Source organism: Hyla sarda, chromosome 1 (genome assembly GCF_029499605.1).
Source record: "Hyla sarda isolate aHylSar1 chromosome 1, aHylSar1.hap1, whole genome shotgun sequence".
Classification (NCBI taxonomy): Eukaryota; Metazoa; Chordata; class Amphibia; order Anura; family Hylidae; genus Hyla; species Hyla sarda.
In genome coordinates this window covers 409,280,786-409,306,569 of record NC_079189.1, presented here as the reverse complement: position 1 = coordinate 409,306,569, position 25,784 = coordinate 409,280,786, and the positions used below count along the sequence as shown (strand labels likewise).

Genomic DNA, 25,784 nt, shown 5'->3' with positions numbered 1-25,784 from the left:
ATAATGCAACTGAGACGGCACTATCTGAGCTTTCCCACAGCACATTATCAAGCGAATAGATTTCCTATAAGAAAAGGGACAAAGCAATAACATAGCAATTACCAATATGAGTCTCAAACTAGTTTAAAGATAAATGTGACAAAGTAACAAAAGTGCAAAAGAGATGCAAGATAAAGGAGTTTTTAATGGTTACATATTAATAGTGAGAAATATTATCTCAATGCCTATATGTGTCCAATAGGGATGTAAGAAAAAATCGATTCCCGCGATTATCGCGATTTTTCACTTGCCGATACTGAATCGATTCAAAAATATTTTGAATCGATTCAGTATCGGCAAGTGAAAAATCGCTTTAGTGATGTGGAATTTGTATCTCCTGATGCACAGAAAGCATGTCCCGGGCATCAGGAGATACAAGTTGCACATTTTGTCAGCCGGATCTGACACGGCGGCGGCGCTCTGGATGTATGGAGCGGGCTCCGACTCGTGCCCGCTCCATACCCTGCAGCCCCCGGCTGATTTCAGTATCCGGGGGCCGCTGATGCTTCACCGCCGCTAGTATCCAGCATGCGGTGCTCTGCAGTGTGTATGGAGCGGGCTCCGGACTCGTGCCCGCTCCATACTCTGCAGCCCCCGGCTGTTCTCAGTAGCCGGGGGCCACCGCTAATAGCCAGCATGCGGCGGTCGCCGCGGCTGGCTATTAACCCTTTAGATCGCCGCTGTCAAAGCTGACAGCGACGTCTAAAGGGAGATGTGTATGCTCTCCTTGGCTCTGTCATTGATGGAGCCTGGCTGGACCAGGCTCTATCAATGGATCGCAGATAAATGGAGTTCAATAGAACTCTATTCATCTGTCTGAGGAATCTAATGATTCCTAAAAGACTAATAAAGTGTACAAAAAAAAAATAAAAAATAAAGTTTTAATAAAAGCGTAAAAGACATTGTTTTTTAAACAGAATCGGGAAATATCGCGATGTATCGTCACCTAGACGGTATCGCGATATATCGGGATATATCGAATCGCCACACTGGTATCGCGATTCGAATCGAATCGCCAAATTCTTGGCGATTCACACCCCTAGTGTCCAAGCTAATAAAATGTGGACTCACCAATGGATTCTCTGGTTTAGGGGGTCTAAGCAATGTCCCCTTATGACATGTCATAAAATAATAAATGAAAAAGTAGACAAATACCGGCACTGGCGACAGGCTCTGGTTCTCAACCAATAAGCGCTGCAGCAAAGCAATTAGCCGACTGTAGCCAAGCGAGGTGCTCAATCCTCCGGAGTAAAATGTGCAATATCTATAAGACAAGAAAAGAAAGTGAGGAGGCACTCACGGTTTCAGGTGCAGCAGTATTCTTTATTTTCGGTGCGAGGTTGGAGCAATGTAGCATCTGCAGGACACCATAGCAAAAGCACAGGTGCAGTGACAATTGTTTCATGACCCTTCTGGGTGTTCCATCAGTCTGAGTTAAGGGTGCCAATAATTTTGTCCAGCACATTTTTGGAGTTTGGTGTGACATTATGTCCAATTTGTCCAATCCTTTTCTGAGAAATACTTCATTTTCTTGAAAAACTTCAGGGGTGCCAACATTTATGGCCATGACTGTATATGTGTTTTTTATATAATTATAGTAACACTTTAATGAGGACCTAAACAAATAGATACAAGATAGTACAAAATATGCAAATTGGCCTTGGGTGTGCAAATGCATGCATATATTAATGACTGAGCAGTCCTACCATTCAGTAACAACTAGGTACAAGATACAAATATATCACACAGTACTTTAGTACTAGTTTATTCCACTAGGTCATTGCTCATTTATTCACAGCATATAGTATTCTAATGATTCTTACAGCTAGTTATACAGTAACCGTACTGTCAGTCCTTGGAACGTTCACACCCAGTCTACCCTGGGTGGCTGGGACCACTCTGGACCACTCTGTTGTCAATTTAAATATCCATTTGCTTACAGCAACAGAAGCTATAACTGAGAAATGAAAAACTTTTTAAAAGAAACTAAATTGTATATGAAAAGCAAAGAATAATGGGTAAATAATAAATAGCATATTTGACACATTTTATGGTCCATTAACAGGCAATGTCAAGCAATTTTTTTCTCTTAATAGGTGGTCTTTATTGTGACCTTCTTTCTAGAACCAAGAAAAATCCAAAATCATATTTATCATTTTAGCCACATCCTGTAGCATTTACTATACAACCTTCTCTCTGTATTTCATGGGTGACTTGGACATGTACAACAGGCTACACTTTATAGCTCCAATTGCCTTTTTATTTAAAAAAAAAGTTGTAATATTGTAAATCACTAATTGCTGGTCTTAAATATGATCTTAATAAATATTTGTTCTTTACAATTCTGTGAAGTATGTACTTGACGAGCACCAGATGCAGTGGGAGAGCGCAGAAGTTATGTAAAGGTATGTTTTTATAAAGCAGACAGTCTAGGCATCTTAATAATTAATAATAATAACAATAATAAAAAACACTTTCTGCAGGATAACCCCCTTTTAGAGAGAACAATAAATACAAAATAGTAAAAGACAGAGGCAATGTGCAATGACTAAAAATCACAATAATCCCTAAATGGGGTAAGTATGTAATCCACTGAAACAATTTCAACACTAAGCACCTTAAACTTATATAACAACATTAAATCTTGAAATAAAGCTATACAGCCTGCAAATGCTACATACAAGTGTCAAGGCAAGGACTCAACATACAGTAGTACAATAATAAACATAGCACAGGGAAACAGTAGAGCAACTAATAAGCTTTCATTTTTATAAAGACCTCTAATGAATGAAAGCTGAAATCTGATTGGTTACTATGAGCATCTGCTCCACTTTCTCTGCATAAATTCTGTAAATCTCCCCCCAGTGACCACACAGACAAACAGATTGGGAGGAAATTCCCAACATGCGCTTTACATAGCTTCTTCACAGAGAAAACATTTTCTGTCTTTATTAATAATATTTAGAGGGGTTCTCCAGCCTTTTAATATTGGTGGCTTAATGATAAATTTAAAACTTCTACCAGCATTATTTAGTATATTTCTGTCAGGAAAAACTAAATCAACTCAACTTGTGTATCCTTGTTGTTTTTACTTAACTGGGGAAAAGGATGTGGGGGTGAAAAGCTAAAGAAAAAATGTAGAAAAATGATGACCAGAACTCTAGTGTTCAGTTAGCTACACATAAGATATCTATAGGCTGAACTCTTGTTTGGCTGACAGCCATCTTTCCTGATTCCCCTCACACACACGCATACACCACTTATTCAGAGACTTTTCTACTCAAGCACAAAAGGACTGAACAGTTAAAATTCAACATGTCCAATTCTTCTCTCCTCCATTATTCAGTCAGGAGAGAATGGGGAGGCCTCCATACATATTAAATAGTCGGTCAGCCCTGCCAAATTCATAGGGTTTTCAAAATGCATTTCTAACGTGTGACTAGCTTAAAGAGGGATTCCATTGCTTGTATGAAAATTAAGATGTGCTCGTGCCTGTAAGAAAAAAGGCATACTTGCTTAGCTCCTGTTCTTCTCTGATCTACTACTGCTTCCGAGATGAGCACTCAGTGCAGGACTTGCCTACTATGCCAATTGCTGGCTGAGAAGGGTCCCAACCAGTAATTGACTGAACAGACAGGTCCTGAGTGGTCATCTTGTAAGCAGTAAGAAGACAGAAGTTCAGGGGAACGGAAAGAGCTAAATGGGAGCTGTGGGGGTTAGTATATTGTTTTTTCAATTTTTATTTTATTTATTTATTTATTTAATTTTTACAAGTCCCAACACCATCTTAATTTTTATACAAGAGCCCAAATACCCCTTAAAGGTGTTCTCATTTGCTTACTATAAACCTGTATGAAGCCCATTTAGCATCATTACAAATTAAACTCTCTTATTATAACTAACCTGGCTGTTACGCCGAGCGCTCCGGGTCCCTGCTCCTCCCCGGAGCGCTCGCGGCGTTCTTCTGCGTGCAGCGCCCCGGTCAGACCCGCTAACTGGGAGCGCTGCTCTGTTGTCACTGGCGGGGATGCGATCCGCGTAGCGGGACGCACCCGCTCGCGGGTCGCATCCAAATCTTCTCACCTGCCCCGTCCTCCTGCTGTCTTGTCCCGGTGCGCGCGGCCTCGCGAAATATTTGTATGAGATGCTATCCTCATTCGGCTCCTGTGCTCCTGCGTCCACTGCAACCCTCTACTGGGCCTCCTGCCAAGGAAGCCATGCATGTGGATCGGTCACGCCTGACCCCTCAAGAAAGGAACTGCCGCAGAGACGAGAATCTGTGTCTGTACTGTGCCAGTACACAACATTTCTTAAAAGACTGTCCTCTGCGTCCACCTTGTCGGGGAAACGCGCACCTAGTTAACGTTGGAGAGGCGTTGCTAGCTGTGAACGCTACCTCTCCACGCCTTACAGTGTCTGTGCGAATCTGTGTCCCAGCCAAGACATCCTTTGTTGCTATTGCCTTTCTGGATTCCGGCTCCGCCGGCAACTTCATTGACGCCTCACTTATAAGCAAGTTTAATATTGCAGTGGTCCGTCTTGTCAAGTCCTACTACATTACCACTGTCAATGGTGAGAGACTGGATGCTACCATTCTCTACCGTACTGAACCCCTCCAGATGTCTGTTGGAGTACTTCATTCTGAAAAATTGGAGTTTCTAGTTCTTCCTCACTGTACGTCGGAGATTCTGCTTGGTCTGCCCTGGCTTCAGTGTCACAGTCCTGTCCTGGATTGGTCCTCCGGGGAGATCCGAACTTGGGGGTCATCTTGTTTTGGCAAATGTCTCCTGCCAGTTTCTGCTAAACGTGTATCTTATACTCCACCTCCTCCAGGCACTTTGTCTCCTCTCGTCAGGATGATTGGGTAGACTTGCTCCCGTGGGCTGAGTTCTCCTACAACCACAAAGAGTCCTCTGCTTCTAACAAGTCTCCTTTTTTCGTGGTGTATGGACGTCACCCTTTGCCGCCTCTTCCGTTGCCCACCTCCTCAGAAGTACCCGCTGTCGATAATCTTGTCCGGGATTTTGTATCCATCTGGCGCGAGACGCGCCAATCTCTTCTTGCAGCCACCTCTCGCATGAAGACACAGGCCGATAAGAAACGTCGGGTTCCTCCACTCTTTGCCCCAGGTGACAAAGTGTGGCTGTCTTCCAAGTACATCTGATTTAGTGTCCCAAGTTACAAATTAGGTCCCCGTTACTTGGGCCCCTACAGAATCAAGAAGAAAATTAATTCCGTGGTCTATCAGCTCCATCTCCCTTCCTCCCTCAGAATACCTAATTCTTTTCATGTCTCCCTTCTGAAACCAGCAATCTTCAACAGTTTTTCCCCAAGGACATTTCTCCCACTCCCGTGTCTGGAACTTCAGATGTGTTCTCCGTCAAGGAGATTTTGGCATCCAAAGTGGTTAGAGGGAGAAAATTCTTTCTGGTCGACTAGGAGGGCTGCGGTCCTGAAGAGAGATCTTGGGAGCCGGAGGAGAACATCCTAGACCGCGGCCTCATCCTCAAGTTCTTGGGTACCAAAAAGAGGGGGAGACCAAAGAGGGGGGGTACTGTTACGCTGAGCGCTCCGGGCCCCCTGCTGGCCTCAGAGCGCTCACAGCGTGTGTCCCCAGGCAGCGCTCCGGCATCACAGCGTGTGCATCCCCGCTCTCTAGGGCGCGCTTGCACCGGGACTCTTAGATCTAAAGGACCATGTGCACAGATGATTGGTGCCTGGTCCAATGTGGCTCATTAAGGGTTAAGCTTTGTGAGAGGGAGTGCTGTTTGGACTTAATTAGGCCTCACCTGTGCACTGCCTATAAGTACCGTCTCCTCCCACAGCCTCCTGCCGGATCTTTGTTGCCTTTGTGCCTGAGAGAAAGCATTCCTTGTTCCTGTGGTACCCTGCCTGTTGCCATACCCGTTGCTACTGACTACCGCCTGTGAACCGTTGCTGCCTGCCCTTACCATTTGCTACGTATGACTACGCCTTTGCCTGATCCTCTTGTACCTTGCCTTATCTCAGCAGCCAGAGAGGTTGAGTCGCTACTGGGTGGAACGACCTGGGGGTTACTTACCGCAGCAAGTCCATCCCGCTTTGCGGCGGGCTCTGGTGAAAACCAGTAACTCCTTAGACTCCGTTCCCCTGGTACGGCCCAAGTCATCACCTCTCTGGCACAGCGGATCCACCACCAGCCTCCGCTACCAGCTACCAGCCCGGATCCTGACAGCTGTCTTACAAATACATAAAAAAGTTATGGCTCTTTGAACTCCATGATGCAAAAAGTCAAAAAAGGGGCCAAATTGGCTTGTTCCATAACGGTAAGGATTAATTCAGATCAGAGTAGTATTGTCTTTGAATTGAGGAAAGGGAAGAAACTGAGTTTTGCAAAATTTCGCCTCTTAATAATACTGTTGTGAAATACTTGTTTGAACATTATCATTAAAGGGGTACTCCACTGGAAAAAAAATTTGTAAATCAACTGGTGCCAGAAACTTAAACAGATTTGTAAATTACTTCTATTTAAAAATCTTAACCCATCCAGTGCTTATCAGCTGCTGTATGTTCCACAGGGAGTTCTTTTTCTTTTTAATTTCTTTCTGTCTGACCACAGTGCTCTCTGCTGACACCTCTGTCCATTTTAGGAGCTGTCCAGAGTAGGAGCAAATCCCCATAGGAAACCTCTCCTACTCCAAACAGTTCCTAAAATGGACAGAGGTGTCAGCAGAGAGCACTGTGGTCAGACAGAGAGGAAATTCAAAAAGAAAAGAACTTCCTCTGGAACATACAGCAGCTTCTAAGTACTGGAAGGATTAAGATTTTTAAGTAGAAGTAATTTACAAATCTGTTTAACTTTCTGGCACCAGTTGGAAGACATCAGAGGGCCTCATAGTTCAGCAGCAATTTTCAATTTTTTTCTCAAAATTTTCAAAATCGGGATTTTTCAGGGACCAGTTCAGTTTTGAAGTGGATTTGAAGGGCCTTCATATTAGAAATACCCCATAAATGACCCTATTATAAAAACTGAACCCCTCAAACTATTCAAAATGACATTCAGAAAGTGTGTTAACCCTTTAGGTGTTTCACAGAAATAGCAGCAAAGTGAAGGAGAAAAATCAAAATCTTCATTTTTCACACTCGCATGTTCTTGTAGACCCAGTTTTTGAATTTTTACGAGGGGTAAAAGGAGATAAATCCCCCCAAAATTTGTAACCCAATTTCTCTCAAGTAAGAAAATACCTCATGTGTATGTTAAGTGTTCGGTGGGCGAAGTAGAGGGCTCAGAAGGGAAGGAGCGACAATGGGATTTTGGAGAGTGAGTTTTTCTGAAATGTTTTTTGGGGGGCATGTCATATTTAGGAAGGCCCTAAGTAACAAGGGGTACAGTGAGCCTCAACACCCCACTGTGTTTGATGACTTTTCGTTAAAGTTGGATATGTAAATTAATTAATTTATTTTTTTCACTAAAATGCTGGTTTTCCCCCAACATTTTTTCCCCCCCAACATTTAACATTTTTACAAGGGGGAATAGGAGAAAATGCTTCCCAAAATTTGTAACCCCATTTCTTCTGAGTATGGAAATACCCCATGTGTGGACATCAAGTGCACTGTGGGCGCACTACAATGCTCAGAAGAGAAGGAGTCACATTTGGCTTTTGGAAAACAAATTTTGCTGAAATGGTTTTTGGGGGGCATGTCGCATTTAGGAGGCCCCTATGGTGCCAGAACAGCAAAAAAAATAAAAACACATGGCATACTATTTTGGAAACTACACCCCTCAAGGAACATAACAAGGGGTACAGTGAGCCTTAACACCCCACAGGTGTTTGATAAATGTTCATTAAAGTGGGATGTGAAAAGGAAAACATTTTTTTTTTTACACTAAAATGCTGGGGTTACCCCAACTTTTTCATTTCCACAAGTGGCAACAGGAGAAAATACCCCCCACAATTAGTAAATACATTTATTTTATATGAAATAAGCTCTGCGGGTGCACACCAGTTCTCGGAAGAGCAGGAGCGCAGTCAGGGGCCTTGAGCATTTACATGGAGCCAGAACAGTGGGACCCCCCTCAAGGAGCCTTACATGGGGTACACTGAGTTAATAAACATGGGTACAGTGGGCCATAATATAGGTTATGTTCCCAGAATGATGACCCAGAGCATAGCCAAAACTAAAAGATATGCCTACCCTAAACCCTATGCTGTGAATCATCATTCTGGGAATGTGATGTGTGTGGCCATCCCTAACCTGTTGCCAACATAACCCCCCATCCCCCCCCCCGAATGATAGTGACCCATGACCCATTTTTTGAAAAAATACCCCCAGAAGTCTTATCAGTTTGTTTTTTTCAGTTTTTTGGGGGCAATTTACTGGTCTATGGGGTTACAATTAGGAATGTACTTGGTAGATTGGGGTCAAATCATGGAAAATTAACATAAATAGGGAAAATTTAGTACTCCATGGAAGTGTGATACTCCCTGAAGCAGTTTTTAATGCAGAGGCCCGGATGATCGGGGCAAGTGTCACATTGAGTGGTGGTGTCCTTCCGTATCCCCCTCTTGAGACACACTGGATCCTGGCACCTATAACTTCAGTTCCTTGGGAACTCCGGCCTGCTCTTTCCCGGTTGCCGAGATCAGGACCTTTAAGACTTCTTCTTGCATGGCAAGAAACGCCTGCGTTGGAGTGGTGTCGCTCCGATCTCCTCCTCCTCCCTACTTGGGATATTTTCTGTATGTATACCCCCTAATCTTGCATATATACCTTGTGGTGCTGCTTTTGACTTCTCTTATGGGACACTGGATAGTGCTATCTTTTACTATGTAATACTATTGCACTTTAGTACTGTTTTGCATTATTGCACATATAGGTATCCTGTTACTTGATTTATGCATATGCACTTTATTGGGGACAGCAATATTTCATAATTGTATATTGTTATAAGGGTTACTGGAGGGGCTCGGAGTGACACCCTTTTGTTTTTTGCCACTTGTGTCGTCTCCCCTTGGGGACTGTTTCCTCCCTTGTTTTTATGCAACTTAATAAAGAAATATATGATTTATATGAATTGGTGAAATGACTCTTTTTTTCTCTTGTGTGTATATACAGTGTGGTTTTTGGGAGATCATAGAGCACATAATATATTTGGGTCAGTTCTATTGATTATTTCACTTAATGGTGGTTATCCACTAACGTTATTATTAGACCCACAATCGAATACAGGTTTTTTGCAACCTGTACCAAGTAGACCGCAACTTTTTGCACCATACCCGTGTTTTCCGCATGGCGTTGTATGGGTTGAGGACTTGATCAGAGAGATAAACTCCCCCCATACACAGATTGTAGTCCAGAATACAATCGGGCTTGAGGACCGTTGTTGTGGTACCTCGCACAGGGAGAGGTGAGCTGCCATTACCATGAATTGTGGTCAGTAAAAGGACATCCCTCTTATCCTTATACCTGACCAGCAACAGGTTTTCATGGGTAAGGGCACGGGACTCACCCTTGGGCATAGGTGTATGGATCAAAATTAGAGGGAGGCCTCTCTGGTTCTTCCGCACAGTCCCACAAGCGGACGTGGATCTGTAGGCAAGGGATGTGAACAGAGGGATGCTGGTATAAAAGTTGTCCAGGTAAAGGTGGTAACCCTTATCCAGCAATGGGTGCATAAGGTCCCAAACGACTTTCCCGCTAACACAAAGAGTGGGGGGACATTCTGGGGGTTCAATACGGGAATCTCGTCCCTCATATACTCTAAACTTGTAAGTGTACCCAGAGGTACTCTCACAAAGTTTGTAGAGTTTCATGCCATACCGTGCCCGCTTCGAGGGAATATACTGTCGGAAGATGAGTCTCCCCTTAAAACAGATTAGAGACTCATCTACCGAGAGCTCCCTGAGCGGTACGTAGGCCTCCAAAATTTTGGCCCCAAAGTGATCTATGATCGGCCTCACTTTGTAAAGCCGGTCATAGGCGGGATCACTTTGGGGGGACATGCCACATTATCAGTGTAACGCAGGCATTTCCGAATGGCCTTGAACCGCTTCTGTGTCATGGCCATACTGTAAAGCGGGGTATGGGAGAAAATATCCCTGCTTCAGTACTGCCTGACACTTGTTTTTTGACATATGCAGCACGAGGTCCCAAAAGGTCCTCATTTCGGCTGCATTGACGGCGTACATTCATTGGACCTAGCCAAAAACTAATCAGGGTGGTGGGCAATAAACTGTTGGGTGTACAAGTTCGTTTGCTCCACCATTAGATTGACAAAGTCGTCACTGAAATAAAAACGAAAAACGTCCATTTCAGTATAGCCAGCTATGTCAATCTGGATTCCTGAGTCGCCAACAAACTCAGGAATCCGTGGCTGATATCCCTGTGAGGTGTTCCAGACAGGTTCACCGAAAGGGAGCTCTGGTATGCTTGTCTGGGGGGTCGGACTCCTATTACGAGCCGCATGGACGCTCGTACTAGTGTCGGCTACTGGGTCACTATCATGGGAGGGGGGTGGCCTCCCCTGGCGGCGTCTCCGCCTTCATGCAGGGGTCTCATCCTCAACACTAGATGATGAGGAAGACGAGAAAGAGCACAGAAAAGTAGGATCTTCCTTATCCTCACTAGCAGATTTGGTGTCTGAGGCAAGTAAAGAGTATGCCTCCTCCACCGAATATGCCCGGCGGGCCATCACTTGTTTCTTCTACGGGGGTGGGGGGTGGTGAGTGTGTGCTTGTGTGCAAGTGTGCAAACTATATAACGGTGTGTGATTATAAGTCACACACCGTTATATTATAACATAAAAAAAACGCTGTGGCCCAAAAAAAAGGGTGGCAAATCCCAGCGCCCTGAACCCCTAGAAGGGCTCGGGTTATGCTTTACTTTTTTTTTTTTTTTTTACTTTTTCACCTACCTTTCCCTCACTTTAGCTGTCCCTGCACTAAGGCTGACACGAGGCCACTTTCTCTGCCCTTTCTCTGCTCTGCTCGCTGACTGAGATCGGTGGGCGAGCAGAGCTGAGAGAAGGGGACATTAACCCCTCCCCTGCCGACTGCTATTGGTCAAGCGATCGTCCAACCAATAGCAGCGCTCCTGGGGAGGTGATGGGATCACCACCTCCCCCTAGCTACAGGAGGTGATTGGCGGTGTATAGTACACGTGACCCGTATGACCGGATTCGCCGCACATCGCCGGTCTCAGGACCCCCCAGGCGTTGTCACGGGATGCCTTCTGAACAATTTCAGCAGGCATCCCGGTCAGGTCCCTGCCCGGTGAGCGGCGGGGACCGGAATTCCCATGGGTGTACAAGTACGCCCTGGGTCCTTAAAGGGGTACTCCAGTGCTAAGACATCTTATCCCCTCTCCAAAGGAGAGGGGATAACATGCCTGATCGCGGGGGTCCCGCCGCTGGGGACCAACGTGATCTTTCACGCAGCACCCTGTTACAATCAGTCCCCGGAGCATGTTCGCTCCGGGTCTGATTACTGGCGATCACGGGACCGGAGCATTGTGATGTCACGGCCCCACCCTGTGTGACGTCACGCTCCGCCCCCTCAATGCAAGCCTATGGGAGGGGGCGTGACAGCTGCCCCCTACCATAGGCTTGTATTGAGTGGGCGGAGCGTGATGTCACATGGGGGCGGGGCAGTGATGCCACAATGCTGCGACCCCGTGATCGCCAGTAATCAGACCCGGAGCGAACATGCTTCGGGGACTGATTGTAACGGGGTACTGTGTGCAAGATCACGGGACTACCCAAAGATAGGGGATAAGATGTCTTAGCACCGGAGTACCCCTTTAAGTACCAGGGACCCAGGGCGTACCTGTACACCCTGTGTCCCTAAGTGATTAAAGACTGTGCTTCTCCCTAAGAACTTTCAAGCTCTGTGCACCAGTGTTACCACAACTACAAAGCTTTCTGTGTCTCTCCTGAGTAAGGTTTCTTTAATTCCACTACAATGACTGTGTCTGTCAAGTTATTGCTGTGCAAGCTCCTAAGCAAGGGCCCCACCACCAGGCCCATTACTGCTACAATGGCTCCAGAGGGGGTTAACCATTGCCCTCTTTTTTTACTTTTTTTTCCCACTTGGCCCCTTAAACAAATAGTTTAAAGGGGTCCTCTGGTGGAAAACAATGTTTTAATCAACTGGTGCCAGAAAGTTAAATATATTTGTAAATTACTTATATTTGAAAATCTTAATCCTTTCAGTACTTATCAGCTGCTATATACTTCAGAGGAAGTTGTATTTCTTTCTGGAGTTATTTCCAGTCTGACCCCAGTGCTCTCTGCTGACACCTCTGTCTGTATCAGGAACTGTCCAGAACAAGATAGGTTTGCTCTGGACAGTTCTTGACTTGGACAGAAGTGTCATCAGAGAGCACTGGGGTCAGACTGAACAGAATTTCAAAAAGAACTACAACTTCCTGTGGAGCATACAGCAGCTGATAAGTACTGGAAGGGTTAAAATTTTTAATTAGAAGTCATTTCCAAATCTGTTTAACTTTCTGGCACCAGTTTATTTTAAAAAAACTGGAGTACCCCTTTAAGTAGAAAATCTATACTATGCCATTGGAAAGGTTCCTTTTACCAGTTAGTGCAATCTGAAAAAAAAAAAATTCCAGTTCCTTGTGTTCAAGGGCCATGGCATGTAGTTTAGCTTACAGCAACCTTTCAGCTTAAGCAGTTACCTAATATGATGTTTATAATGTCTCCACAGGTAGAGCTTCACTTAACATTGTTAGCAGTGATAGTGTTCAAGGTTATTGCTTCACCAGATTGAATACTATCATTATCAATTCACTTGGTATTTACTTGAGCTTTAGCAGACAGACGTTATATAATCACGATAGCAAGATAAGAAACGTGCTGTAAACTGCAGCAATAAATCTAATTTTAGATGGTTTTTGTTGTGTCATACAGGCTGGACTAATTTAGTTCATTAATAAGGTTATAGAAGAGTTAAATTATCTTTTTCTTTGGTAGGATGTGCGGCTATGTAGGGCTACTAGTAGCTGCAGTACAGTATGGAACATAATGGACCTAGTAGGGGATATGTATCTGTTTAGGGCCATTAGTAGTAGCAGTACAGTATGGGACATGATGGACCTAGTAGGAGATATGCGTTTGTTTAGGGCCAGTAGTAGCAGCAGCAGCAGCAGTACAGTATGGAACATGATGAACCTAGTAGGAGATATGTGTTTGTGTAGGGCCAGTAGGAGCATCAGCAGCAGCACCACAGTATGGAACATGAGGGACAAGGCAGAAGATGTGTGGCTGTGTATGGCTAGCAGTAGTGGCAGTACAGTATGGAACGTGATGGAACTGGCAGGAGATGTGCGGCTGTGTAGGGCTAGTAGTAGTAGTAGCAGTACTGTATGGGACATGATGGACCTAGTAAGAGATATGTGTCTGTGTAGGCCCAGTAGTAGTAGTAGCAGCAGTACAGTATTGGACATGATGGACCTAGTAACAGATATATGTCGGTGTAGGGCCAGTAGTAGCAGCAGTACAGTATGGAACATGATGGACCTAGTAACAGATATATGTCTGTGTAGGGCCAGTAGTAGCAGCAGCAGTACAGTACGGGACATGAAGGACCTAGTAAGAGATATGTGTCTGTGTAGGCCCAGTAGTAGTAATAGCAGCAGTACAGTATTATACATGATGGACCTAGTAGGAGATATGTGTCTGTGTAGGGCCAGTAGTAGTAATAGCAGCAGTACAGTATTATACATGATGGACCTAGTAGGAGATATGTGTCTGTGTAGGGCCAGTAGTAGTAGCAGCAGTACAGTATTGGACATGATGGACCTAGTAAGAGATATGTGTCTGTGTAGGGCCAGTAGTAGTAGTAGCAGCAGTACAGTATTGGACATGATGGATCTAGTAACAGATATATGTCTGTGTAGGGCCAGTAGTAGTAGCAGCAGTACTGTATGGGACATGATGAACCTAGAAGGAGATATGCATTTATTTAGGGCTAGTAGTAGCAGCAGAAGTACATTATGGAACATGATGAACCTAGTAGGAGATATGTGTTTGTGTTGGGCCAGTAGGAGCATCTGCAGCAGCACAGTAGGGAACATGAGGGACAAGGCAGAATATGTGTGGCTGTGTATAGCTAGCAGTAGTGGCAGTACAGTATGGAACGTGATGGAACTGGCAGGAGATGTGCGGCTGTGTAGGGCTAGTAGTAGCAGCAGCAGTACAGTATTGGACATGATGGATCTAGTAACAGATATATGTCTGTGTAGGGCCAGTAGTAGCAGCAGTACAGTATGGGACATGATGGACATAGTAGGTAGGAGATGTGTGTCTGTGTAGGGCTAGTAGTAGTAGAAGTACAGTATGGGACATTATGGAACTAGTAGGGGATATGTGTCTGTGTAGGGCCAGTAGTAGCAGCAGCAGTACAGTATGGGACATGATGGACCTAGTAGGGGATATGTGTCTGTGTAGGGCCGGTAGTAGTAGTAGCAGCAGTACTGTATGGGACATGATGGACCTAGTAGGAGATATATGTCTGTGTAGGGCCGGTAGTAGTAGTAGCAGCAGTACTGTATGGGATATGATGGACCTAGTAGGAGATATATGTCTGTGTAGGGCCGTAGTAGTAGTAGCAGCAGTACTGTATGGGACATGATGGACCTAGTAGGGGATATGTGTCTGTGTAGGGCCGGTAGTAGTAGCAGCAGTACAGTATGGGACATGATGGACCTAGTAGGAGATATGTCTGTGTAGGGCCCGTTATAATTGCAGCAGTACATTATGGAACATGATGGTCCTGGAAAGGGATGTGTAGAGCTAGTAGTAGCAGCAACAGTAGTACAGTATGGAAAATGCTGAACAAGACAGATATTTTTCTGTGTAGGGCTAAGTAGTAAAAGCAGCAGTACAGTATGGAACATGATACACATGGCAACAAATGTGCTGCTGTGTAGGGCTATTAGTACCTGGAAGTACAGAAAAACGTATCCCCTATCGGTAGGACAGGGGATAAGTTATAGATTGCGGGGGGTCCGATAGCTGGGGCCCCCGTGATCTCCTGTACAGGGGCCCCAGCTCTCCACCTGAGTGGCATGTCATGACCCCCACTCAAAGCGGGGGCCGCCACACCCCCTCCATATATCTCTATAGGAGATCCGTTTGGCAATCTTCGGCCCTCCTATAGAGGTATATGGAGGCGGCGTGGCAGGGATCATGACGTGCCACTCTGGGGGGGGAAGCTCAGGCTCCATACAGGAGAGCACGGTGGGAGGGAGTCCAACCACTGCGGATAGGGGATATTTTGCTGCGTATTTGCTGCTGCGTATTTTCTTTCCCATTGAACTTCAATTGGATAGAAAATACGCAGAAGCAAATACGCAGCAAAATACGGCACGTGGGAATGTGCCCTAATTGTTAAAGAAAAACTCTCACCTGTTCACCCACACTAAACCCGATACACCAGGTGATATATAGTGTGGGTAAACAGGAGACCGGTTCAGGGTTTCTGATCTATATACGTACCTGAAGTCCGGCACCGGGTCCCTCTGAAGTCCGGCTTCTTCCAGAACTGAAGTGTGCGCTGGAGGCGGTCCCACTGGCTGGATTTGAATATTCATCTGCGCTGGTCACAATAGTGCTTGTGCCTACTGGGCACTCACGTGACCAGCGCCGATGAATGTTCACATCCAGCTAAATACAGCGCTGGAAGAAGCGAACTTCAGAGGGACCGGACACCGGACTGCAGATATATAGGTCAGAAACCTTACACCGGGCTTCCTTTAACAAGGAGAAACAATCAGATTGGTTGCTATGAGCAACTGTTCAACTTTTCCTATGCACAGACTGTGATAAATTTCCCCAACTGTATGTACTGTACAGGACCCTGAAGAAGCTCTTGTCCTCCACATAGACAATGATCTACAGCTTCCAGCTGATCTTTCTTAGGCTGCATTCACATCTCGTTTTTACGTTACGGGTGCTGGATCCGGCTGGGGGAGGGACATACCGGGCTCTCCCGTACTCCAGCCAGACCAGCGCTGAACTCCATTTACTTTAATGGGCCGACCAGAGTCAAACGGTGACATTTTTGACCCGTATCCATTTTTGTGACCGGACCTAAAACCGTAGTATACAACAGTTTTAGGTCCGGTCAGGAAACCGCATACGGGTCAAAAATGGGGTCATTAAAGTAAATGGAGTTCAGCGCTGGTCCGGCTGGGGTACGGGAGAGCCCGGTTTGCCCCTCCCCCAGCTGGATCCGGCACCCGTAATGTATAAACGAGATGTGAATGCAGCCTTACTTGTATACTGTATGTAAGGATGTGCTTTATCTGTATTGGTTATGTGTTATTTTTCTGCAATCATAATTTTTTTTTTTTTTATAACATTTTGAGGCTTCAGAACCAATTACCAGGTTTCCATAGAGTTATGGTCTCAACATACAATGGTCGTCCTGGAACCGATTAATATTGTAACTTGAGGGACCACTGTATAGCTTACCTGGATCCATGGTCTGCTTGCGGAGCTAGACCCGTTATTAGTCGGCATTGCCCATAGGTTAATTGCTGGCTTTTCACAGTGTAGATGGGACTTGGCCTACCCAGCATCCCTGTCTCTACGCCGGGTCCCGCCTCTATTGCGCAAAGACGGTTATTTACATATTAGCAAAGCCGGCTAATAACGGGTCTAGCTCCGCAACTGGACCATAGGTTTACCTGCACTTTAGCGCTGTGTTTTTAGTTCAGTTTCACTTTATAAAGTGGTGTGAAGGAAAAGTAACCAATTGGGCATCAGCTTTCTCTTTCAAATGGCCTCTAAATGTGACAAAATGTGATTAGTTGCTGTGTGTAACGGGCGGATCCAGAGTCGAATCTCGGGAGGGGCACTATTAGAGTATTTTGTGTTGGCGGACAGAAAATAAGATGTTGCTCACGGAACTTATAATATTATTAAATGTATTATACAGTCCTAACCTTGTTTAAGACTCTTAGGCCATGTTCACATGTCAGAATAATAATCAAATATACCAATTGCCACAGAATGGGAAAGCGCTAAAGAGGTTTTTACCATTTAAAACTACAGCTTCCAGTATGACCTAAGTAGTGGTAAGGGGATGCTGGGAGTTGTTGTTTCACCCATCATTACTGCAGAACTTACAAGTGACTCCAGCTCTGATAGGACATAATGAGGAGAATACAGAATGATATCAGTGACTACAGGTGACGTCTTCTCTATAGTCTTTCCTTATCTAATTCAGATGGTACATACCGCCAGGACTTGTTCCAGCTAAATTTTCTCTCAGCAGAACTTGACGCCCAGATGGTTTCTATGTCAGCGGATTGTGATCCTCTATATGAAAACAATAATTATTATAATACTGCCAAACACTGTATTCTTCTAATACAGTACCGCCACACACCCTCTGAATATAATTCTGACACACTGTACCTCCTGAATATACAACACAATATACCTTCTGAATATAATACCGCCACACACCGTACCCTCTGTATATAATACTATCACACACGGTACCCTCTGTATATAATACTATCAAACACCGTACTCTCTGTATATAATACTATCAGACACTGCACCCTCTGAATATAATACTAGCACACACTGTGCTCTCTAAATTTAATACTACCACACACTGCACCCTATGAATAAAATACCCAAATGTTTTGTGGCCCATAAAAAACGTACCACCCAAGAAATTCTTCATAATATACACTATACTTCTGAAATACAAAACACTCTGTGCCTTCACATATAATAATTATGACCCGTACTGTTCCCCCCACATAATAATAATGTCCTCTGTCCTGTGCCCCTAACATATATTGCCCCCTGTGCTGTGCCCCTCGTATATAATGCCCCATCATGCACCCCTCACATATAATGCCCCCATCATGCACCCCTCACATATAATGCCCCCATCATGCACCCCTCACATATAATGCCCCCATCATGCACCCCTCACATATAATGCCCCCATCATGCGCCCCTCACATATAATGCCCCGTGCTGTGCCCTTCACATATAATGCCACTGTTTTTTTGCCCCTCACATATAATGCCCCCATCATGCGCCCCTCACATATAATGCCCCCTGTGCTGTGCCCCTCACATATTATGCCCCCTGTGCTGTGCCCCTCACATATAATGCCCCCCTCCTGTCCCCTCAGGGGGCATTATATATGAGGGGCACAGCACAGGGGGCATTTTATGTTTGGGGCACATGGCAGGAGCATTATTTGTGAGGGGCACAGCACAGGGGGCATTATATGAGAGGGGTGCATGACGGGGGCATTATATGTTAAGGGGCGGATGATGGGGGCATTATATATGAGGTGTGCATGATGGGGGCATTATATATGAGGGGTGCATGATGGGGGCATTATATATGAGGGGTGCATGATGGGGGCATTATATATGAGGGGTGCATGATGGGGGCATTATATGTGATGGGCACAGCACAGGGGCTATTATATGTGTGGGGCAAAGCACGGGGCATTATATGTGTGGAGCACAGCACAGGGGGCATTATATGTGTGGACAATTCAAAGTAAAAAGAAAACGTATCCGGCACTAACAGAATTAAAGGCTACTGGCACTCTTAGCATCCGAGGGGGCTGCGGGGCTAGCTAGAGGGTTGCCTGTAGTGGTGCGTCTCCATAAACAGGAAGAAGAAAGTTCATGCATAAACAAAGAAGAAGGATCGCACTCACCAGGAATTCAACTCTTTATTCCGTCACCAGTACGCAAGGCAATGACATAAGTGGAGGCGGGGGGGGGGGGGGGCAGGAGCTCCGGAACAAGTTGTTTCACGCCTGTTTGGCGCTTCCTCAAGCCGGTGAGGGGCGCATGATGGGGGCATTATATGTGAGGGGTGCATGATGGGGGCATTATATATGAGGGGTGCATGATGGGGGCATTATATGTGATGGGCACAGCACAGGGGCTATTATATGTGTGGGGCAAAGCACGGGCCATTATATGTGTGGGGCACAGCACAGGTGGCATTATATGTGTGGAGCACAGCACAGGGGGCATTATATGTGTGGAGCACAGCACAGGGGACATTATATGAAATAATGCCTCCTGTGCTGTGCCCCTCACATATAATGGCCCCTGTGCTGTGCCCCTCACATATAATGCCCCCTGTGCTGTGCCCCTCAAATATAATTTATATGTGTGGGGCACAGCACAGGGGGCATTATATGTGAGGGGCACAGCACAGGAGGCATTATTTCATATAATGCCCCCCTGTGCTGTGCTCCACATATATAATGCCCCCCTGTGCTGTGCCCCACACATATAATTTACATGTGTGGGACACAGCACAGGGGGCATTATATGTGAGGGGCACAGCACAGGGGCCATTATATGTGAGGGGCACAGCACAGGGGGGCCCCCTGTCATGTGCTCTTCACATATAATGCCCCCTGCAGCCCCTTACATTAAATATTCCCTTTTCCCAAGCTTTTAAATCCCCCTCCTCCTGTACGATATAGTTCCCCTAATCCCCTGGGCCCTGAGCATACTCTTCAGTACTTACAGTATGCGGGCCGCAGGGACAGGATCTCCGGGCTGGCCTCTAGTGCATCGCGTCCCTGCAGCTCACACGCTGTGTACTCACAATTGCCCCGTTGCCCCCCCCCCTGGATCCGCCACTGGTGTGTAATGACTTTCCATTTTGCATAAAGCAGTTGATTTAGCGGTTTTCAGGTTTTCAACCACCTCTGGCCACCACATGCAGCCGGTATGGAGCAAGGGGACGCCGATTCTTCAAATAGGTGCTGATTCCTGAGGTGGCACCCACATCTATCAGACATTTATACAGTGATCCCTCAACTTACAATGGCCCCAACATACAATAGTATTAACATACAATGGTCTTTTCTGGACCATTGTAACTTGAAACCAGACTCAACATACAATGCTACGGACAGTCCAGATCTGTGAAACATGTCAATGTCTGGAAGAACTGACCAATCAGAATGGGCATTTTACTGGTAAAACCCCTGTATTACTGAAGTGCATGCACTGACTGGCTGTCTGGTAGCGCCCCCTACAGTACAGGGAGGTATTACATGTTCTGTACTACTATTTACTCGTGTCAGGGTTAGCTGCTCCTTTAGACACCAGGTAGGGGCAGCTCAAATTTTTTTTTTCTTTTAGGACATTGCGTGTACTGTATAGGATCCTGAAGAAGCTCCTGTCCTCTACATAGACAGTGATTACAGCTCCCAGCAGATCTTTCTTACTTTTATATGTAAGGATTTGCTTTATCTGTATTAGTTATCTACTTATTTTTCTTTAATCCTCACTTTTTCCTATTTTTGGATGACATTTTGGTGGCTTCAGAACCAATTACCAGGTTTCCATAGAGTTCTGGTCTCAACATACAATGGTTTCAACATACAATGTTCGTCCTGGAACCGATTAATATTGTAACTTGAGGGACCACTGTAGTACAGTGAAACCTCTCCAAAAGACCTCCTCTTTGAGAAGACCTCTCCAGACCAGATTATATGTGATATCCAGTCCCCCATATTATAAACTGTGGTCATTTTTATTATTATTGTTCTTTTTTTATTTATTAAAAGACCTCCACTATGGGTGGTCTTCTCAAAGAGGTTTCACTGTATATTCTGTGACTATTCCATACGTTTTGGAGATAGGGAAACCCCTTTAACTCGACTAAACAGAAGTGAGAAATGATGTATTTCTCTGTGAAGACACAAACGTATCCTTCCTCATGAAGTAAGAAGACACGTGAATGAGTCAGTATACAATGCACAAAGCTTTTCTGACTAAGTGGAATGGCAGCCTCCTATGAGGCCCCAGTGTTGATGTATGCTGTGCAGAAAGATTACATATACAGTCAGTCACCGGTAAATAAAGGGAGGCCTGTGCCTTTAAGAACGCGGAGAGGCCGGGGGGCGGGGCCTGAGCTGTAGTATAATTACACAGGGAAGCCCGGTGACTCTGTGTGACAGCGACACACCCTCCCGGGCACAGAGAGGCAGCAGCTGGCGGAAGAGAGCAAAGCAGGTGCCAGGATGAGTGGAAGGGTTGGTGATCTGAGCCCCAAGCAGGAGGAGGCCTTAGCCAAGGTGAGCTCCCTGATATACCGCACAGTGTGAAGAAAACCCAGTGCCATTCGTCTGGCTGCGGCTTCTTCTTCACTTGCCTACATGGCATCCCTCTCCAGTTAACCCTTTCCTCCTGCATCACCTCTCCTTATGATGAGCATGGTTCTGTTATTGCCTTCCTCTTGGGGGCCATCATCCTGTAGGGTGGCACTTGGGAGATGCAGTAGTCACAACACATCACCCAGCTTGACACCCTTTCCTGGCTGTACACCCTGAAAGGAATGCTGCATCTCCTTCCATAGAGGAATTCTGCTTATGTCTTATTGTTTATCTGAAGTGTTGAAACAGAAGCAGAATAACTTCTACAAATAGAATCCCTTTCCGCTAACATCCAACACACAACATCTCTGGTTTAGTGGTCTCCAAACTGTGGACCTCCAGATGTTGCAAAACTATAACTCCCAGCTAACATCCAACACACAACATCTCTGGTTTAGTGCTCTCCAAACTGTGGACCTCCTGATGTTGCAAAACTACAACTCCCAGCATGCCCGGACAGCCGTTGGCTGTCCGGGCATGCTGGGAGTTGTAGTTTTGCAACATCTGGAGGTCCACAGTTTGGAGACCACTGCTGTATGATGAATTTACAGAACATTTATAATTCTGGTATATGATGCTGGAGATGCCCTACATTCTTTTAGACTATTAGACTTTCAGGGTAGATCAGTCTTAATAAGGCATTTTTGTCTTTCACTTCCTCCCTGTGTTAGAGATCTCTCCCTACTGTCAGCGAATGGGTCATTCCTGTTTACATCCAGGGACTCCAAACTTTCACTATTATTATTATTATTATTCATATATTTGTCTGCTACAGTTGTATCCAGTCTAGGAAATCCTATCTAATCTGTATACATTATCAGCAGAATAAACACGCCTCTTGTCTACTAAGGTGTGCACTGGGGCTGCACGATATGGGGAAACTGTGCCATTGCGATTATGGGCCTAAATATAGCGATTTCGATATGTGATATAATAAACAAATGATGAAATCCCCCCCCCCATTTCATGTCCAATCTCCCCCGTTTCACATCTATCCACCAAATTCATGTCCACCGCCCATTTCACATCTCCACCATCTTTATAAGACCCCCCACCCCACATTCTCTCCCCATGGTCACATCTCACCCCCCTTGTCACATTCCCCCCCATCACATTCATTCTCCCCCCTCCCCTGTTACATTCTCTCCCCATGGTCACATCTCACCCCCCTTGTCACATTCCCCCCCATCACATTCATTCTCCCCCCTCCCCTGTTACATTCTCTCCCCATGGTCACATCTCACCCCCCTTGTCACATTCCCCCCATCACATTCATTCTCTCCCCATGGTCACATCTCACCCCCCCCTTGTCACATTCCGCCCCATTCACATTCATTCTCCCCCCCCCCCCACATAACATTCTCCCCCTTGTCACGTTCCCCCAGTGTCACATTCTCCCCCCTTGTCACATTCTTCCCCCTTGTCACGTTCCCCCAGTGTCACATTCTCCCCCCCCTCCCCTGTCACATTCTCTCCCCATGGTCACATCTCACCCCCCCTTGTCATATTTCCCCCCCCCCCATCACATTCATTTCCCCCCCATCACATTCATTTCCCCCCCATCACATTCATTTCCCCCCCATCACATTCATTTCCCCCACCATCACATTCTCCCCCCTTGTCACATTCCCCCCCCCCACATCTCACCCCCCTTGTCACATTCCCCCCCCACCATCACATTCATTTCCCCCCACCATCACATTCTCCCCCCCTTGTCACATACCCCCCCCCCCCCACATCTCTCCCCCCATGCTCACAGTGCAAATACACTGGGTTTCCCAGGCAGTTTTCAAATCTTCCACGGGATCCAGGAAATCTAGTGTATTTGCAGCCGAAAAAGACCTTTCCCCATCAGCCAATCACTGACTTGACACGTTACACCGCGCGGCCAGTGATTGGCTAAAAAGGGAAAGGTCCTACTGCTTGTAAGGAGAAAAGAGTAGACATCGGACCACATGGAGGGGAACGGCATCTGCAGGGACCGGGAGTAGGTGAGCAGAAGGTTTCTCCTTGCGCTTCTTACTTAGCACAGTGTATCTCTACCAGGGTGCCTCCAGCTGTTGTGAAACTACAACTCCCAGCATGTCCGGACAGCCTTTGGCTGTCCGGGCATGCTGGAAGTTGTAGTTTTGTAACAACTGAAGGCACCCTGGTTGGGAAACACTGACTTTTAGTATTTGAGTTTGCTTTTACCTGCTCTGGCCGGCCCCCCGCCTGCAGCTGCACACTGGAGCCGGCCCGAGCAGATAATCGCATGTTTTCCCGGGGCGCCGTATCGCTATATCGCAGTTCACAAAAATCGCGATTCAATTGCTTTTGCTTTGCTTAGAAGTAGTCTGTCTGAATGCAGAGAAGCGTAACACATTGTAATGGGAACACATGATATTAGAGTTGCATAACATTGTTGTATAATAAAAGTTTCATTTCTGTAAAAGTAGACAACATAAAACCTAGTAGCTATGACTAAAACCCCTTTTAGCAGTCCTCTCTGGTTATTGGACCTGATAGATCATGTGACCTGCTCGATGGCTCTGAGCCAATAATCAAGATGGGTGCACTGATTTTTGTAAGCACAACACTATATGAACGACAGCTCACCACTGCTAACTCCAATCAGCTTTGCCCGGACGGCAGCGTCCCCGGACCCAGCACAGAATGTGGAGTAAATTCAGGAGCTCTTTATTACAGATCAATAGATACACAACGGAGCAATTGCTAACGCGTTTCAGATCAGATGGGATCCTTAATCATGGCACTAATTTTTGTAGGCAGTTTAGTGGTGCTATTACACCCACCATTAAAGGAGTGGTCCAGGGAATGGAACTTTTTATACACTTAGGGGGAGATTTATCAAAACCTGTCCAGAGGAAAAGTTGTCAGGTTGGCCAGTTGCCCACAGCAACCAATCAGATCGCTTCTTCAATTTTTAACAAGGTTTCTGCAAAATGAAAGAAGCGATCTGATTGGTTGCTATGGGCAACTTTTCCTTTGCACAGGTTTTGATAAATCTCCCCCTTATCTCCTATCTACAGGATAGGGGTATGTGTCTGATTGCAGGTGGTCCAACTGCTAGGATATCCAGCAACCTCCTGTATGGCCGGGTTGACATGGCAGAATTTCTGGGGGAGTGTCTGCTATTGAGAGATGATTTGGCACAGGGGGATAAAGGGGGATGAAATGGCTTAGGTGGGATAAAGTGGGGGGAAAGAAATGGCACAGGGGCGATGAAATGGCACAGGAGGTGGCAAAGATAGGGTGATGGATTCAAGGATTCGCACAAGGAGAATACAGTGGTGGTGGTGGTGGTGGTGGTGGTGGTGGTGGGGGGGGGTGGGGGGGGCTCAAACTGATGAGGCCAGCGGACGTACAGAAGCAGGAGACCGTTGTTTAAACAGTGGTCTTCTGTGCTGGGGCTGCTACAGGGGAATGCAGTGGGGGCCAGGGCCCCTTACTGGGGTATGGGTTGTACTCCTGACAGCTGCCCTGTGTACAAGGTAGGGCCAGCACATAAGCCTGGTTGTCTACTATTGGGGGTGTTTGTCCCCTATTGGGAATGTTTTGTCCCCTATAAGGTGTGTCCACATCTGTTATCGGGAGTGTCCCCTATTCGGAGGGTGCAAATACATAAAGTTTTATGGGACTCTGCCGGGGAATCAAAAACTGTCTGCTATTCGTAGGTGTCCACTAAGGGAGATTTTACTGTACACTTTATTGGGATTCCCCTGTCCTATCTCCAGCATTCTCATCTCTTGAGTGGACAGCAAATACAAAGAGTGTCTTGTTCTGGAGGACCAGTCCTGCATTGCAACAGGTCCTCCAGGAACTTTCTGTCACAATTGTGTAATTCTTCATTTCTCCTGCGGTTGTGCTGCAGGGAAATTGAGCACTTTTCCTTACATGTTGTAGCTGATGACTTGGGGTCAAATGTGATCAACTCAATGTGAAGGAATCCTTCAGATAAAGATTGCCAAAAAACAGAAAACCCATTAAAGGTTTTTTTTTTTTTTTTTAAGAGCAGGGGTACATTGCTCTCAAGCCACCCAAGTGCAAGTAAAAAGTGCAAGTGGTCACACAAAAAAACGTGCAGGAGGATGCGGTCCATCGCAAGCCAGAACCCATTAAAGGGGTTATCCAGGAATAGAAAAACAGAGCTAATTTCTTTCAGAAAACATTCCCCGTCTGTCTGCAGGTTGGGTGTGGTTCTGCAGCTCAGTTCCATTGAAGTGATTGGAGCCAAGTTGTAATAATACACACAACCTGGAGACAGACATGGAACTGTTTTGAAAGAAATTAGCTCTGTTTTTCTATTCCTGAATAACCCATTTAAGGACATATGCCCATTGTACGATAAGCTGACCCACTGGGCGAGATCAGTACTTTACACATTTCCTCTGCCCTTATCATCTGTAGATTGTAACCTCTTTTAGGTGTGGGCTGTCCTTTTTTTTTTCTCATTGGCTAGTAAAGCTTCCAAATTTGACATATGTTTATATTGTAGAAATACACTATTTATTCATATGGAATATGTAACTATCTAGGGTGGTCAGGTCATTGCCACATGTCATTGTATAGGCCATA

At 45.7% G+C, this 25,784-nt stretch overlaps 1 protein-coding gene and 1 long non-coding RNA gene across 2 annotated transcripts in view; one reads left to right on the top strand and one right to left on the bottom strand.

Annotated features, from left to right (window-relative positions):
- Positions 1–944: 944 nt before the first annotated feature.
- The window catches only part of LOC130278985 (uncharacterized), a 47,237-nt gene continuing 22,397 nt past the window's right edge, over positions 945–25,784 (bottom strand). Inside the window, exons 2-3 of the long non-coding RNA XR_008846005.1 lie at positions 17,276–17,356; positions 945–1,303 (exon numbers count right to left, since the gene is read on the bottom strand). This is a non-coding gene — a long non-coding RNA (uncharacterized LOC130278985). The remainder of the gene's footprint in view (positions 1,304–17,275; positions 17,357–25,784) is intronic.
- The window catches only part of SEC14L2 (SEC14 like lipid binding 2), a 53,422-nt gene continuing 48,488 nt past the window's right edge, over positions 20,851–25,784 (top strand). Inside the window, exon 1 of the mRNA XM_056528660.1 lies at positions 20,851–21,128. Coding sequence (XP_056384635.1) covers positions 21,075–21,128 — 54 coding nt within the window. The 5' untranslated portion in view covers positions 20,851–21,074. The remainder of the gene's footprint in view (positions 21,129–25,784) is intronic.